Raw genomic sequence first — 17,735 nt, forward strand, 5'->3', positions numbered from 1 at the left:
ACAGACTTCGGCCTTTTCTGCAGTAATAACAGTCCTCTCCTTCACATGTGTGAGAGGATATCAGCCCTAAAACAGTCCCAAAAACAAATCTGATGACCTCGCTGCTCCTTTCCTTCACCTCGCTGGTTATAGGGCTCCTATTTTATGACCTTCGCACTTCAGACTTCAGACTTCCTTCACCGAAATTCTGTGTCTCAAATGAAAACCGAACAGCCCTATTTATAGTTGTTGGAGCCTGTAATAAGCCGACTTGAAGAGGGTGAGCCAACATGTCTGTTGGAGGAGTTTATTAATTCAATCTTGAAGCCGACTTGCAGGAGAGGTCTTGTGCTTGTCTTGGAGGGCTTTTATACTTATTTAATGACTCATACAGATGTGTAAGAAGGGTCCTTCATACATGGCATAGAATCAAATTGACGTTTATGACTAGATGACAAATCCTAAAGGCTCACAATGGGAGCCATCACTAAAAATAAAATTCCTGCTTCATGAAACCCATGAGACAAGCATTACAATAATAACTTTATTTTTCTTCTTTACATCAATTACATAAAATCACAATTACACGTCATTATGAAGACTGAACCTAGTTACACTTTTCAACAATACCAAATAAGTACTTTGTTGGAATCTTGTTTTTAGACTCTTATAATAATAATTACATTGCTGATCTATCAATTTAGAGTAAAAAATATATATTTTTTTCAGCTATTTCTATCTCATATCTATTGCTGAAAATTTTCTGGGCATATTACCCAGTGGAACTCGATCCCATGACTGCACAAATATAATTTCTAAATTGCTTGAAATTGATATTTTATACTGTCCTGGGCTTGGAAGTGGTCTTTTAAGGTCCATATAACACCTTCCAACCTCCCCACCCTTAGACATTGATCTAGGAGTTGTTTGACACTCATTGCATGGTTTATTTAAATGAAATAGGTTGTTGTTCCTGCAATTTACAGCAGATTCTAGAGTTTGTAGGTACAGGGCAACAACCAGATTTGCTCTGTATCCCCTCTATCCAGTGACCCAAACCAAAAAAAACACATGATAGCGGGTTAGTATATTTTTTCTACAATTTCAAGTAATTATATGCCATATTTGGCATTGATTGATATAGTGTTTTGCTAATTTAGTTTTCTGTTGCAGATTTATACACAGAAATTAGCAGGGTAACCCCATAATTAACTCGTCCACCTCATCTTGACCCCATTTAAGGCATTAGTCTTACTTGGGTCGGTTGAAGTATTAAGAGGGAATCCTCCCTTGGCCTTTTAGGAGGAAGTTGAGCCTAAAGAGCAGGAATTTGAGACAAGGTGACAGTGGACTCTTACCCTGCGTGTGCCCATCTAGCAGGTTGCACAGACCTTTGCAACCATGCTAATCAGATCGGTAACAAATTCAAACCTAGGTCATTAACACAGTAACACCTTGTCTCGATCACTAGACTACAGCCTAACAAACTTGAAGCATGTACTTATTACAAGACAACAGATTTCCACAATTTCAGAAGCGAAATTTTTCTATCAAAAACTTTTAGAGATGTCCAGATAGTCTTTTCTATGGTTATCTCTCTAAGTCAATTGCTTACTTTTAACCTATCACCATAAGTTTGCCTGAATGTGTTCATATTATATTACAGTTTGTGGTCTTTAACATTCTAAATTTTCTACATAGAAACATGTAGCAGTTTGATTTATGCAGAAAAAAATGCATGTTAGTTTTAATTTTTCATGCATTATCCCCTAGGTATGAAAACAGGAATTTACCAAAATTTACAAAATGCATTTCCCGCAATCGAAGCTTCAATTTTTTTGAATATTTGTACAGATGTGACATATATCTCTAAGGGGTGTGGGTTTCAATAGTCTACTATTTCTATTTTCTGGGGTGTCAAGAAAGTTGGGTCAATGAACATGTCAAAGAAGGCACAGGACCATCAATTAAACAAAAAAACATTTACAAAGAAACTAAATCAAGCATAAATCACTTGCTGTTTCTACATAAAATGGGAAATATTAGGTGCATAACCATGGGAGCTGACATGAATATGTGATTATGTCTCCATGATTAAAATCCCAATCAACAAATTGCTAGTGCAATTCTCTAACCATTAGGGTAGATTCATTCCACCAGTCTATCTAGAAAAAACATTGATACCCACCATATGGAGTGATCATCCTAACTTCTAGGCAGTTTTTGGAATTTGCAGCCTCATATAACAAACAGACCGTTACAAATGGAGAAAATGGCAAGTATTTTAAGGTTTTTCAAAGCGTGAGGAACAAAAGATACTCGTAACTGACCTCATATAATGTTACAACTGTCTGTTGCCTTCATAAGAAAAATTATGCTAAAATGACTTCCTAAATGTGGATTCATAAGCCACATATCTATGACCAAGTGTTTTTTATTAACTTAACAGCATCAATGACATAAATGACTGGGACATGATGGAAATTTGTTGAGTTAGTTGAGTTGCATTTATTTTGGCCTTCATGATGTCCTCCAAAACTGTCAAAAAAAACAGCTGCTAACCACTGTAGCTATCCGAGAAAGTTTCACTTTCAATTTCTAGTTGATAAGAGAAGAGATAGGTAATTTATTTAAAATATAATCAATTTCCTCACCAGCTGTCACCCAAGCGATATAGACCTTGCCCTTCCAAAAGCAACAATCCATGTTGATTGTAGTGCACCTCCTGGAAAATTCAGAGGGTTACAACTCAGTACCAAATTGCTTAACATCTTGATCTCCAACTTATTACAACAGAAGAAACCCTGCACATTGGTTGAGTGGTCATATGCTATTATAGACTCTTGTTAAAGACACAATTGCATGCTAAAGAAGTGCAGTACTAAATTCTAAAGTTTTAATGGATGATGTCATCATTTTATTTCATTTTTTATCATATTTATATTCATTATTTGTTTAATGCCGTAGTCTCATTATTATTTCTATTTTTGAAAATGTGCCATGTATCACTTCAGAGAGCAAATAAGTACATTGGGATTCAAGATGATTACAACATGTAGACAAAGGTGCCAAGAAAATCCTGGCCTACATAAGCTAGAGTGGCTAGCATATGAGCCTGAGGCCCCACAGGTAGGGACTCGACATGTCAACAAAAAGCATTGAGGTTAATTCTCACAGGCAAAACTAACTCTTGCTTAAAGTTCCTCAATAATGTCATTTTACATCGATGTTTCCACAAGAAGCTGATTGAAACCAATCAAATTGTGTGCCAAAGCAACTTGCAGTTGTTCCTAACCATGAAAAGGGCCCCCTTTCCTGGGAAGGGGGCTACAAAAATGGAATAAAATTCAGGTCAAAACCGTGCTCAAAAATTGTGGTAATATTTGTTTGATCAATTATTTTCATTGCTTTACTATTTATAAAGGATGTATGTTGTGACAGTGATGCTGCATCCCACTATAGTTTATGTTGTGATTTTGTTGTGTGATGATTGCTCCTGTCTTATAGTTATCAGTTGATTATATGTTTTGTTATGATTTGTAGGTTTTCTGGTTGGGGTTACCTTATGCATATGTCATGAATGTCATTGTTTCCGTGAGATGAACGTTGTTACTCTTTTTGTTAGAAATCCTAGTGTTTGCTATTACTGTTAGAGCAATGGTTGCTTATTAGACTTGTCAAGTGTTTCTATTTGGTGATTGACGATGTTATTGGGACTATCACCATCAATTCCACAACATTTAAGGGGGCCAATGTCAACTGGACTTAGAGTCTAATATTTGAGCAGTGAATTTAGTGTTGTCTTCAGGCTTGGGATCTGTAAGTGAAAGTGAAAAGACCAGTGTTGAAGCAACTCAAGCTTGTTAGTGATAGAGAAAGTGAAAAGACCAAACAAGTTTCTAGAGGGACGCAATCCATAGTATGATAAATGACAAAAGTGATAGTGTGGGAAGGGAGTCCCAACCTGTAGCTATCACAATTAATGAACTATGGAACCAAGGCAGAGAAGTCGTCAAGGAAAAGTACTAGACATCAAAAATAAGGCAAGGTCTACTCCAAGTTAGAGAACAAGCACAAGAACAAGTTGGAGAACCTATATAATGGTCCCACATCTTTGCTTCCACCACCTACTGCCCCCTTTAACACTGCATGAAGGATTAGCCTTGTGGGACAAAGGTAAGGAGGGTGGGAAGAAAAACCATAACAACGGTGGGAAGAGCAATAACCCAGAAAGAGAAAAGAGTCCACAATACAATCAGTAATTGTGTTCGAGGAGAGAGACATCAACAGAGCCTCACCACTATGATGGAAACTAGAAGGGTCACCACATGCAAGGTTACCCAAAGAGATGAAATAGAATATCTAAAGATAATTTAGATGATAAGAGGGAAATTAGGAGAAGTAGATCAAGCTCATCTATTGACCCCTCTCCCATTCCAACTTATGATGGAAAAACAAATGGAGACAACCACTTGTCTGCCCTTGAAGCAATGTAGCAAGCTTGTGGTGAAGAAAATAGAGAATGTGAGTAGGCATGATTGAAAGGCTCATTGTAGGGCTCTACCCTCATTAGGTATCATAAGGTGGATAAGAAGAATCCATTTGGACAATAGAAGGGGATAGAGAGCAGCTTTTCAGAAAAAAATAAATAAATAAATAAATTCCTTGATATTAAGCCATCTTCCTCCAAGTAGATTAAAAATACTATGTTACACCAAGTTTCCGGGATGGGGGAGCATGAAAGCAGGGATATGTACAATGGGGACGTGTGGGAGCACTGCCAAATTTTAGGAAAATTTAGGGGACACGAGGGTACATCGAGTTCCCTAGCATAGCAGTCCCTGTCTCTAAAATTATAAAATATAAAAATAATAATGATAAAATCCCAACAATAACAATTCATCCCATGCAAATTCATCATTGTGCAATCTAATGTAAATGCTACAGTCCTGCCATATACGAAATCCTAAAAATTGTTTAAGTCCGTTGAATTCTAAATGGGATACGAAATTCTACTTTCTCCATATAGTATAATAAGGTTGGAACCACTTCATCCATCCAGAAACAATTAATGGTAATGTTAAAAATTTAATGACATTCTCCTTTATCTTCCTTTTCTATCCTTTAAAAATTTAAATATTACAAGCAATTATCAAGGTTTTTGACTCCCCAAAGCTCTATTCCTATTTTTCTTATATGTTCATGGGTTGTTAAACAAAAAGTATGGGGGGAGCGACCAAGCATCGTGTTGAGAATTCAATAGGGCAATCAATATGTTAATTCTCTTAACTTGATAATTGTTTGTGTTATCTTTTACTTATTAGTTTTGTTCGTTATTATGGCAATGTGCAATACATCAAACAGCTACCAAAACAGTAAGAATAGTGACACCATATATAGGCTGCAAGCTAGGGCGAAAACCCCTCCTCTTGAGGGGAAAACCCATAAATCCCTTCTTTGCTTAGATCTTTCAATTGATTAATACCATGACCTAGAGACTCAAACAAATACCCTCCAAGATCAAGTCTACCACGACCTCCTGCTACAATATCTTCGACCTCCTAGTAGATTCGAAATTCTGCTCCCCAACAACTGTTGCAACTATTGTTGCTTCTCTAGGAGACTTCGATCTCCCTCTAATATCCTTCCTCTTGACTTCACTTGCCTTGTCTTGAGTCTTAGGGCTACTAAGATGCCCTAAGAGACCTTCGCTTGCCTTCCCTTCTCTTCTGCTTCCAAAATCGAACCACAAGAGATCCCAACGCAAAAACCCTAACTTCGATCTTCCCAAGAGAGATAGATAAGGCCCAAAAACACTTCGACTTCTTCGACTTCCTCTTCTTCACACTTCCTTCTTCAACTTCTTCTTCTTCTGCTTCTTCGCATAAGAGATGAGTGAGTGAGTGATCCAAGTGGAGGACAAGTTCCTTTATATATAGGCTTCTTCAAGGGTGGACATGGCTCTTCATGTAGGCCGACTTGACAACTCATTAGGCCGACTTGATCTTGGAGGTATTTTGACACTTTAAAGACAAAATAATTTTTTTCTTTACAATTTACAATGTGCCCATAGGGTCTTCAATATATGAAAATGACTCTTATACCTAGGACAAACCCTAGAAGCACTCAATGGGTGCTTGAACTATAAAATAAAATAACTTGAGCATGAAACCCATGCTCCAATAATAATAATAATAACTTCTTTTCATTTTATATTTACAAGAATACATTTCACACTTATGAAGACCGAACCTAGTTACACATTTTTCAACACTCCCTCTTAACTAGGGAGGTATTCATAAGAGGCACATGGTCATTCTCAATCTGAAGAGATCTCATATGAAGAGTCGGATTGGTAACGCATCTATCTAGCATCATATTAACCAGCATTGTCACATAGCAAGTTCTTGACTAACAGCTCTATCTCTCCACAAGATCAGAGCACAATGTTGGTGAGACCAATGATGTATAGACACCATCATCATTGTCTCCCAAGGTACATACTCCACCCGGGTGTTCACAGAGTATGACCTTCCATTGGACTATTCTTATCTTGGGTAGCTAATCCTCAAAGAATATTGGTCCACAACTACTCTTATCTTGAATGCCCTACCACATTCTCAAAGAGTATCAAATGCCAGATGGTTACCCAATCCTCCATTCTTTCTTCCCAAGTGAAGACAAGAATGTAGTGTCTATCTCTCCCTCTCAATTAGGGAGGTCAAATCAACCAAACCAAGCTTGTCCCTTAAGTATACAAGCTTCTTGTTCGGAAGTGATTTCGTCAATATGTCAACTACATGTTCATCAGTGGAGATATACCGTAGCTGCAGCACACCATTTTTTACTAGCTCTCGAATATAGTGATACTTGTTGTTGATGTGCTTTGTCTTTCCATGAAACACTGGATTCTCAGACAAATGAATACAAATGGTGTTATCACAAAGTATCACTATAGGGTTCATCAGTCCTTCAAATAGGTCGGATAGCAGCTTTCTTAACCATACTGCTTCTCTGCTTACTTCACATGTTGCAACATATTCAGCCTCAGCACTACTCAAAGCAACGGTGTCTTGCTTTCTGCTCATCCATGAGACCATGGAGGATCCTAAACTGAAACATCCTCCCGTAGTGCTTCTTCCATCTTGTTCACTGCCTCCCTAGTCGGAATCTGTATATCCAATCAATTGGACATCATTCCTTCTATCATATTTCAGACAGTGATTGATGGTTCCTCGCAGATATCTAAAAATATGCTTTGCTGCTATCCAATGATCATGCTTCAGCTCCACTTGGAATTGACTGAGTACATTTACTGCAAAACATATGTCTGGTCAAGTATTCACCAAGTACATCAATGAGCCAACAAGTTGTCTATACCTGGAAGGATCCACAGGGCTTGATTTGGAACTCCTTAGTCTCTTCAAGTTTATGATCATCAGAGTGGTCATAGGTTTACAGTCTATCATGTCAAACTTCTTTAGAATCTCGATCACATACTTTCCTTGACCCAAATAGATTTCGTTCGGTCCTTGCCAAACTTCTAGTCCCAAATAGTAATGCATCAGCGCAAGATCCTTCATGTCAAATTTTGCTGCCAGTTGCTTCTTACATTCTTCAGTTCGACCTTCCACGCATGTCAAGAGAAGATCATATACATACAAAAGAATAATTACAAGTTCATTATTTTCAACCTTAATATAAAGGTTCGTGTCAGCAGAACTTTTCGGGAAGCCTATTCTTTGTAGGTATGCATCTAAGTCACCTGACACGGGGATTCGGGACACGTAGGATTCGGGATTCGTGGTGTCGGATTCGGGACACGATGACCCCCCGGAACAGGACATGTTAGGACACGTTATATATTATTTTATTAAAATATATATATATATATATAATATATATTTAAAAAAAAAAAATATATATATATATATATTAAAAATTAGATATTATCATATTTCTTACACAAATTTTAATTAATGATACAAATTTATTGATTTCAATCATAGATCTTCATCTATAGCTATAGCATGCATAGTACATACAAAATTCAAATAAATGTCAGTGGTACTGGTCAAATAAATGATAAATCTATTAAAAATTTAAATCATGATTCATAATTCATAACTGAAAGACAACTTACAACTACAAGATAGTAAGATAAACACACTGACAACTGTAGTTTTCTCATTAAGTCATCAAATCAAAATGTGTTACATAGGTAGTGTTGGTGCAATGCCAATGGCAAATAGAAATAGAAAATATAAAACAACTACAGGTATACAAGCCTCAAGGCATCAATCAGCATCAGAATCAGCATCACTGTCCCCATCATCATGGTCCCCACTGCTCTCCTCTACATCCTCCTCCTCCCCTGTATCCATAGTCGCCTTTGCATCTGCTGGTATGGAGGCTGACCCCTCTAAGTCATCAAATCTAACAGGCCCTAGCACTGGATCATTGAGATCCATGTTGGCCAATGCCAACTCAACAATGGTGTCCAGACCCATATCATCAAGAACAGTGTTACTTGGGAGCGGGAGCGAAAGCGGGGAGCGGGAGCGAAAACGGGAGCGGGAGCGACATATTCAGAAGCTCTTGGTTTGGTGCTCTTGATTAAATACGAGTTCCATACCCTAATACATGACAAAATTCAATGGAAACATTGCAATCCCCCAATCCTAAAATCTTGAAAAACTGATAAGTCTGCTGGATTTTGAATGAAATCTAAAATTCTACTTTCTCCATATGAAATCCAATGAGGCCGGAACCACTCTCAAACATCCTGAGTCATTTCATGGTAATGTTAAAAATTTAAGTAAAAGGATGAAAATGAAGATTAAGGAGAATGTCACTTTTACTTTAAGAATTTAACATTACCATGAATAGCATATCAATACTAGGGCCTAGACTTGATTATGAAGCTGCCAAAATGCTCTACTCCTTGCTACAACAGCACAAATCACTTACCAAATGAAAATATTAATGAGCAAACACGCCCTTTTCATACCCGCGCTGAGCTTAGAGAGTCCTAGAAACCGGACACGTGTCCTAAAATCGCGACACGCCCCTGAAAATCGCGACACGCCCTCGGACACGACGTGTCCTATGATTTGGACACGAATCCGGACCGAATCGTGTCGGATTCGCCGGATTCGGGATTCGTTGGGGGTTTAGGACGAATCCGGTTTCCTAGGTATGCATCCATTCTAGCATACCATGCCCTTGGTGGTCGAGGTCCTACCCAAGGGGGAGGAGATACAGCTCTACAGACTAGGCAGCGACTCAGAGCCATTTTGACTCCAGAGGATGCCCTCTAATCTCCTTCTTGCGCATTCAATCGTATGAAATAGAAGCGCTCAAGAGGAGAGGGCCGCCATCGAGAGGATGCGGAGGCAGGCTCGACTGTTAAGGATGCGTAAGCAGGCTCGACTGTTAAGGCCGCCATCACCTTTAGGTACTCGACCATAGGGAGAGGAGAGGGAGAGGAATCTCGCTCAAGCTTGCGTCTTCGTGCCTAGCTTCTATCCCGCCTGTCTCCAAAGCCAAGCTATCTTCAACACCTCTCTCCACTAAACGAACTCTCTCTCATACCAATCCCACCTCTCTCTCATACCAATCCCACCCATCCTCTCTCTCTTAACTGATTACAGAAGCACACACCACTCCCATCCCATTGCTTGAGGCCATATAATGCTTTCTTCAATCTGCAAACATATGCCTTCCTATCTTTGACTTCAAATCCCAAGGGTTGTTCTATATAGACTTCTTCATCTATGGTGCCATTCAAAAACGCAGTCTTGACATCCATTTGGTGGATGTTCCATCCCATCGATGCTACCAGAGAGACTAATGATCGAATCATTGTATATCTTGTTGTTGGAGCAAATGTTTCTTCATAGTCGATGCCTTCAAGTTGAGAGAAACCTCTAGCCACAAATCTTGCTTTATACTTATCTATACTTCCATCAGCTATATGCTTGATCTTATAGATCCACTTGGAAGTAACCACAGATTTGTCTTCGGGCCTAGGTACGATCTCCCAGACTCCATTCTTCATTATAGATTGATACTCTTCATTCATGGCATCCTTCCATTCTCGATGTTCTACAACCTCTTAAAAGGTGGATGGTTCTACTTCTATTAATTTTGTCATGTATGCAGCACACCCAGAATATTTCTTAGGTCTCTTACATTCTCTAAATGATCCTTGCGCTACCCCATGACCTTCTGCAACAAGTAGTGAGGATTTCAACCAGTTAGGTATTTTCCTTGTTTCTGGAATAACCACGGGTTGAACAAGTTCACTAGACACTTCTTCTTCATGGTGTGTTCTTCTCCTTCCTTGTCAACTTCCTCCTCAAATATCGGAAGTTCTTCATCATCAGAATCTATAGAAAGTTATTTTGACTTCTTGAATGCTATACTCTCATCAAATATGACATCATGACTAACTTCAATGTGATGTCCATCTTTCAGATAGATTGTATAAGCTTTCGATGAGTTATTATACCCAACAAATATACCTCTCATACCGAAAGGATCCAACTTCTTGCTTTTGTCCTTTGGTATATGAATATACACAAGACACCCAAAGATCCGGAGATGATCTACAGACGGCTTCTTTCCAATGAACACTTCTTCAGGAGTCTTGTTATCTAGAGATCTATGAGGACATTGATTCTGAATGTAGACCATTGTCTTTGTTGCCTCTCCCCACAGAAACTTAGGTAGATCTTGATCGTGTAACATTGCTTTTACACTTTCTTCAATAGATCTATTCTTTCTTTCTGCAACTCCATTTTGTTCGGGATTGTATGGGACTATCAACTCCCTCTTAATCCCAGACTCCTTATAGAGTGCTATAATCTCTTTGGATGTATATTCTCCTCCATTATCAAATCTTAGTATCTTGATTACTCTTTCTGTATGATTCTCCACTTTAGCCTTGAATTCTTGAAATTTTGTAAATACTTCATCCTTGGTTTTCATTAAATAAACCCAAGTCTTCCTTGAATGATCATCTATGAATGTGACATAGTATAGATGGCCTCCAAGTGATTTTGGAGTCATAGGGCCACATACATCAAAGTGAATGAGATCCAAGATTTCTTTCGACCATGAAGCACTACTTCCAAATGGTCTCTTGGTATTCTTGCCCAAAGCACATCCCTTGCAGACACCTTCATGATCTTCCTTTAGATTCGAGATTCCATCTACTATGGAACTTAAAGTTGGAAGTATTTCGAAATGTAGATGACCAAACCTTCGATGCCAAAGTTCACATGAACTATCTCAGTGTGAACTAGGGCTTGGTTTACAAGAGATATTGATCTGTAAAGCCTTCCTTTTCGGATACCAATAACTTTAGCTCGATCTAAACTTGAGTCTTTTCCCCAAACAACTACTTTGCCATCAATGAAGGCTACTCTATCTCCTTTGTCTTCTAAACTTGAAATAGAAAGTAATTTTTTGTGCAAACCTGGAACAAATAGAATGTTGTTGAGGTGGATGTTGCTTCCATCTTCGAGTTTTATGGAAGTTGATCCAATGCCCTTCACAGGATAGCTTTTGTTGTCTCCAAGTTCCACAGAGTAAGCGGATTTTCCTTTTGATAAGGTCTTCAATCGGTTGGAGTGGCTAGTCATGTGCCTTGATGCACCACTATCAATTACCCAAATGTCTTCGTCCTGGAATGTAGCAGAGAGAGTTGAGAAGAGACCACCATCCCTTTCATTGATTGATGCTTTCTTTGAAGAGAATAAGAAACTCCATGCTTCCTTGATACCTTTCTTGAGTTGGCTTGCAATTTTCGTGATGACATTCTTTATTGTAGAGGAGATCTTCATGATGCCCTCAGAGAACCAAAGCTCTGAAACCATGTTGAGAATTCAATAGGGCAATCAATATGTTAATTCTCTTAACTTGATAATTGTTTGTGTTATCTTTTACTTATTAGCTTTTTTCGTTATTATGCCAATGTGCAATACATCAAACAGCTACCAAAATAGTAAGAATAGTGACATAGTATATAAGCTGCAAGCTAGGGCCAAAACTTCTCCTCTTGAGGGGAAAACCCATAAATCCCTTCTTTGCCTAGATCTTTCAATTGACGAATACCATGACCTAGAGACTCAGACAAATACCCTCCAAGATCAAATCCACCACGGCCTCCTGCTGCAATATCTTTGACCTCCCAATAGATCCGAAATTTTTCTCCCCAGCAATCGCTGCAACTGTTGTTGCTTCTCTAGGAGACTTCAATCTCCCTCTAATAGCCTTCCTCTTGACTTCACTTGCCTTGTCTCAAGTCTTAGGGCTACTAAGATTCCCTAAGAGACCTTCACTTGCATTCCCTTCTATTTTGCTTCCAAAATCGAACCACAAGAGATCCCAGCGCAGAAACCCTAACTTCGATCTTCCCAAGAGAGATAGATAAGGCCCAGAAACACTTCGACTTTTTCAACTTCCTCTTCTTCGCACTTCCTTCTTCGACTTCTTCTTCTTCTTCTTCTGCTTCTTCACATAAGAGATGAGTGAGTGAGTGATCCAAGTGGAGGACGAGTTCCTTTATATATAGGATTCTTCAAGGGTGGACATGGCTCTTCATGTAGGCCGACTTGACAGCTCATTAGGCCGACTTGATCTTGGAGGTATTTTGACACTTTAAAGACAAAATAAATTTTTCTTTACAATTTACAATGTGCCCATAGGGTCTTCAATATATGACAATGACTCTTATACCTAGGACAAACCCTGGAAGCACTCAATGGGTGCTTGACCTATAAAATAAAATAACTTGAGCATGAAACCCATGCTCCAATAATAATAATAACTTCTTTTCATTTTATATTTACAAGAATGCATTTCACACTTGTGAAGACTGAACCTAGTTACACATTTTTCAACACGTCGCCACTCTCAGGGAGCAGGGTGCTCCAACATCCCCCCTTTGGGGTTGGTAGGGCACTCAGACATCCCCTCTCTAGAGGAGGAAGGGTACTCAAACCTCCAGAGGGGGTGCTCAAACATCCCCCTTTTGGTAAAAGAATCCCCTACACTAGGGAAACATTTCCCTATGCATTTCCCCAAATTTTCCCTAAAGGGGTGCTGATATTTTGTATCATCAAGAGGTATTCCCACGTGCCAGGAGACCTCTTAGGTTGGCCTAGAAGATTTATTAAATAAAAATTAAAATTCAATTTTTATTGAGCTTCATGTAGGCTCAAAATGGACAAATCGGCCTAGTTCATGAAGGGATGTATCCCTTGGGGTAAATGCATCCATTCAACTTGTATATATATACAATGTGACATCTTCATTTGACTAATTTGAATTCATCATCTCTCTTCTACTCTCTTCTATAGAAGACACACAAGGGAGTAGAGAAAAGATGAAGTGATTGAAGTTTGGACTCGGTTTTTGGCATAGATTTCTAGACAATTTTGAATTGTAAACCTTGTTGAAGAATAATTTATCCTAGTATAAGAGTTGTTGGGTTTTCTCCCAAATTTGGGTTTCCCAGCAAAATTTGTTGTCTCTATTGTGCATGGTTGTCTCTTTATGATCTTTATTGTTTGTATTGTATTTACTGTTGAAATCTTTTGTGTATAATTGCTCAATGATATCAATAGTATTAGATAAACTATTTGAAGGTCATTAAGTAGTAATTATCATAGCAAAAGATTGGTTTCTACTATGTATATTATAGAAAATTCAAAATGGTATCAGAGTTTTGTTGAGAGAGAAGTCATTAAAGTCAACTGAAGGACTACATCTTGTGGAGAACAAGAGCCCTGAGAAAACCCCAGTTGTTCAAGAGAGGTCAAGCTTGGAGAGATATGTTTGTTGGAAAAGAGGTTGAGTTAGGGTTTTTGTCAGGAACTTGTCCAAGAGTTTGTTAGAAGGCCGAGTTTTTGTGGTCTGTGTATTTGTTGGAGAAGCTTGAGCCCTAGAAGAGGGTTGGACTGTGCTTTGTCTATGCCACAGATAGGGAAAGACCACCCATGGGCTAGTAGAGGGGACCTGTGCTTGGATAGAACTAAAACAAGTTAATCGGGGGATTGAAAGGGAGGTTGCAGGCTATAGGGGCGCAAGGCCTGTCTAGGCAAATGCAACCTCAGTTTGGGCAGGCCTCAAGAAAGGGAGAGTTGAGGGTTGGGACTTCCCAGGCCTAGAAGGAAGCAAACTAGACCAGGCCGAGGAGGTTTGTGCCTTTCAAATTCTACTCGGCAAAGCCATGGAATGGGAAAATTGTGAACTATAAGTTGATTTATGTGAATACAGTAACTCAAATGGTTCAAAGTGTTAATGACCTTTGGTCAACGCCAATTTAGATATCAATTGCATTGTTTATTCTCTTCGGCATGATTCGACTTGCTAGCTAGCCTACTTGTTGAGAAATCTATATGGCAGCACATAGATTGATTTCTCTTACTTGATAATTGCTTGTGATTTTATATTAACTTCTTCTTCTTGTTCTTATTATGTTCTCTTTCATCAAACAATTACCAAAACCATAAAACAATGAAAATCACAGAAGCAATGAACACAAGATGTATGCTCTCAGCCAAGGCAAAACCCCTTTCTAAGGGAAAACCCAATCAAAAATCTTCTCTTCTTATAGAAATAGCTTCACATGAGAAATCCAAGACCAAAAACCCTAGACCAAGACCTCCTCCAAGCACCAAGTCAACCCTCCAACAAAAGCCTTCCAACTAGTCAAAGTCAAACCAAGTCAACAAGGGTCAAACCCTTCCAGAACTGTTGCAAACTCAAAATTTCAGCCCCTAGCATCTAAATTTCAGACTTGCAGTAGGTCTGCAACTTCGCCCCCCTGCAACATCTCAAAATTTTGCACGTGTGAGAGAAAATAGTCCAAAAACTAGGTCAAAACTTCAATTTTCCTTCCTCCTTGCTTCAACTTCTCTCTCCTTTGACTTTCTTGGCTTCTTCCTTGAATTTTGCACTCTTCTATTGCAGATCGAACTTCTTGTGAGGAGGGTTGCTAATGAGGTCGAAATCACTTCTATTTATAGCCTTTTCAAGCAGTTGAGTAGCCTCTTCTAGGCCAACTTGGACTAGTAGGGTCGACTTCGTCTTGGAGGTCAATATTGACAATTTTGACTCAAAAATAATTCTTCTTTCCTTTTACAAATTTCCCAATAGGTTCTTATACATAGGACAAAGACAATCTTGACTCATGACACATCTCTTGTTAGAAAATTGGAAAGGCATAGTTAGAACATGCATAGCAATAACCATAAAATGTGTCTGGGTGTATAGGGTGGTGATTTCCTAAAGGTGTCTTGCCCTTGAGGATATCCAAGGCTTTGCTGCTCTCCACTTTTGAATGCTCCTCTATGAATTGGTGTCTTGAATGCATCAACTTGACTCCTTGGGGCATTGATCTTCTAGCTTCTGGTGTTGGTTGACTTGTGCATGTAAATTTGGCAGCTTAGGGACAAATTCCCTCCTTTGGACAACCTTCCTCATCCAGAGAATACCCTCTTTTCCCTTGGAATAATTTAATTTGGTCAAGGAAAAATATATTTTTAATGTGAAAACCCACATGTGCACAAAAGTACAGGTTGGCCTAAAGGACAAATTGGGTCTCCAAAGAAGCATATAAATACAAGTCAAGTCAACCTCATTTGGACACACATCACACACATCTTCTTCTTCTCTTGGAGGTTCATACAAGTCTGAAATTGCAAGTCTTCTTTCACACATGCGAGTAGGAGAGAGAAAATTTTAGTAGGGCCGAAATCTATCTTTGACCATCCTTTGACTAGTGTTGACTTTTTGGTGTTTAGGCATACTTTGACTTAGTTTGACTTCAAATTTGGATCTATTTATGGAGGCAGCATTCTTTGGCACAAAGACAGATTTTTTGGGTAGTTTGACTTTTGTTGACCACAGGCTTTGACTATAGTTTGACCGTGGATGTTTCTCTCTCATTTAATGAGGGTTGACCAAGTTGTTTGGGATGGTTTTGACTAAGGTTTGACCAGCTTCAAAGGCCAAATATTTTCACTGTTGACTGAGCTCTTTTGGAGGAGTTTGATGTTGACTTGTGGGCTAGTTAGGGCATCTTTGACTGTTGTTGACTTTGACAGAATTGCAAACTTTGACTTGTTGACCATATTTGACTTTGAAGCTCATCTATTGGATATTGGTTGGTTGATCTTTTGGATAGTCAAAGAATTGACTTTGACTCTTTTGTTGATGAATGGAATCATTGTATCTCTCTACTGAACATTTTATGACAATCTAATAAGAAGAATAATTTGAAAGGGTTTTCCCACTTATGGGGTTTTTCCCTGGTCTTTGACCAAATCTTGTCTCTTATTGCTCTTGATTGTCTTTTATTGTTCATTGCATTTACTGTTCTATCTATAATTGTTATTTGTTGCTAGAAGATAAAAATTGATTTGAAAGTGATTGCTAATTGAAGAAAAGAATTGGGCTAAAGTCACTGTAACAACGTAGAACAGTGGAAAATTAACAGTGCGAAACCTTGACTTTGGGCTTCTCTTCATTTTTGGCATAAGGCTTCTCTTCATGAGGCTTTTCTTCTTCTTTTACATGTGACTTCTCTTCATCCTTGCAGCATGAGGACTCACCAACATACCCAAGACTTTGTCTTGATAAGTGGTGATATTTGGCAATTGAGAATGCCATCTAGGACCTGCAAACTCATCAATCTTTTATTCAGTTTGTCTACTTTTGTTCTCAAGGTGACGATTTCCTATTCTTGTTTCATGCAATCCTCGTACTTTTACTTCATATGACTTCTTAAGACTTCCTCAATCCTTTTGGCTTCTTCAAGGAGGTGATTTGCTTGCCAAGTCCTTTATCTTGCTTGTTCCATTTATTAGGCCTTTCGTTGAGCTAACTTGTCAAGGGGTTTTCTTTATTGTTTGCCTCTTGTAGCATGCTTTTGAGATGATCCACTTCCTTCTTTGCTTCATCAAGTTCACGATCATTTTCTGGCATTTTCATCTGCTCCTTTTGCATTTTAGTTTCTCTTCATAACCTATTTATTTCATCAAGAGCCCATTCATATTTAGCATCCTTCTGCTCATTGTATTTCTTTATATCATTGAATTGTAAAATGAGATTGTTATACAAACTCCTCATCATAATCTCTCCATTTTCAGCCTTCTCAATTTGGAGTTTGAAAGATGCAACTTCTTCGGAAGTGCAACCATCATTCTCCTTTGACTTCCCCATCTCTAATGTTATGGATCTTCCTTCAAGAAGTTAAGCTTCCAAAGAAGTACCTGCTCTGATACCAATTGTTGGAAACAATGAGAGGGGAGTGAATCAATATTTCCTTTAATTTTTATAATTGGTTAGGTTTCTTTAAACATTCAGAGCATCAAAAACAAATATGAAACATCATCACATCACCTAGACAATGCACTGAAGATTTTCTCTCAACAAAGCTTTGTTATGTATGGTTACATACACGTTTACCAACTGAACTGGAAGGAAGTACAAAAACTCCCCAAGGGTTTTACCAGCAAGAGCTACAAGGAAGCTAATGCTCCCTAAGATTGAAGATATTTGCAGACTCAAGTATGTAGGATTCCTTAGTCTCCCTTACAATCAATCAATAATATACTTCACTGCTACCACTGTCCACTACCACTCTTGTTGTTGCACTTCACTACTACCACTGTTCACTACCACTCTTGCGACCTCTGTTGCTACACTTCATTGCTACCATTATTCATTGCCACTATTGTTGC

At 38.6% G+C, this 17,735-nt stretch overlaps 1 protein-coding gene across 1 annotated transcript in view; it reads right to left on the reverse strand.

The window, feature by feature from the left end:
- The window catches only part of UGLYAH (ureidoglycine aminohydrolase), a 369,965-nt gene that overhangs the window by 45,964 nt on the left and 306,266 nt on the right, over positions 1–17,735 (reverse strand). The window contains exon 11 of the mRNA XM_089459625.1: positions 2,634–2,704. Within this exon, the coding sequence (XP_089315751.1) occupies positions 2,634–2,704 (71 nt within the window). The remainder of the gene's footprint in view (positions 1–2,633; positions 2,705–17,735) is intronic.

The sequence above is a fragment of the Pinus tabuliformis genome, chromosome 7 (genome assembly GCF_031772625.1).
Source record: "Pinus tabuliformis cultivar Carrire ecotype Pingquan chromosome 7, CPIR1, whole genome shotgun sequence".
NCBI classification, from domain to species: domain Eukaryota; kingdom Viridiplantae; phylum Streptophyta; class Pinopsida; order Pinales; family Pinaceae; genus Pinus; species Pinus tabuliformis.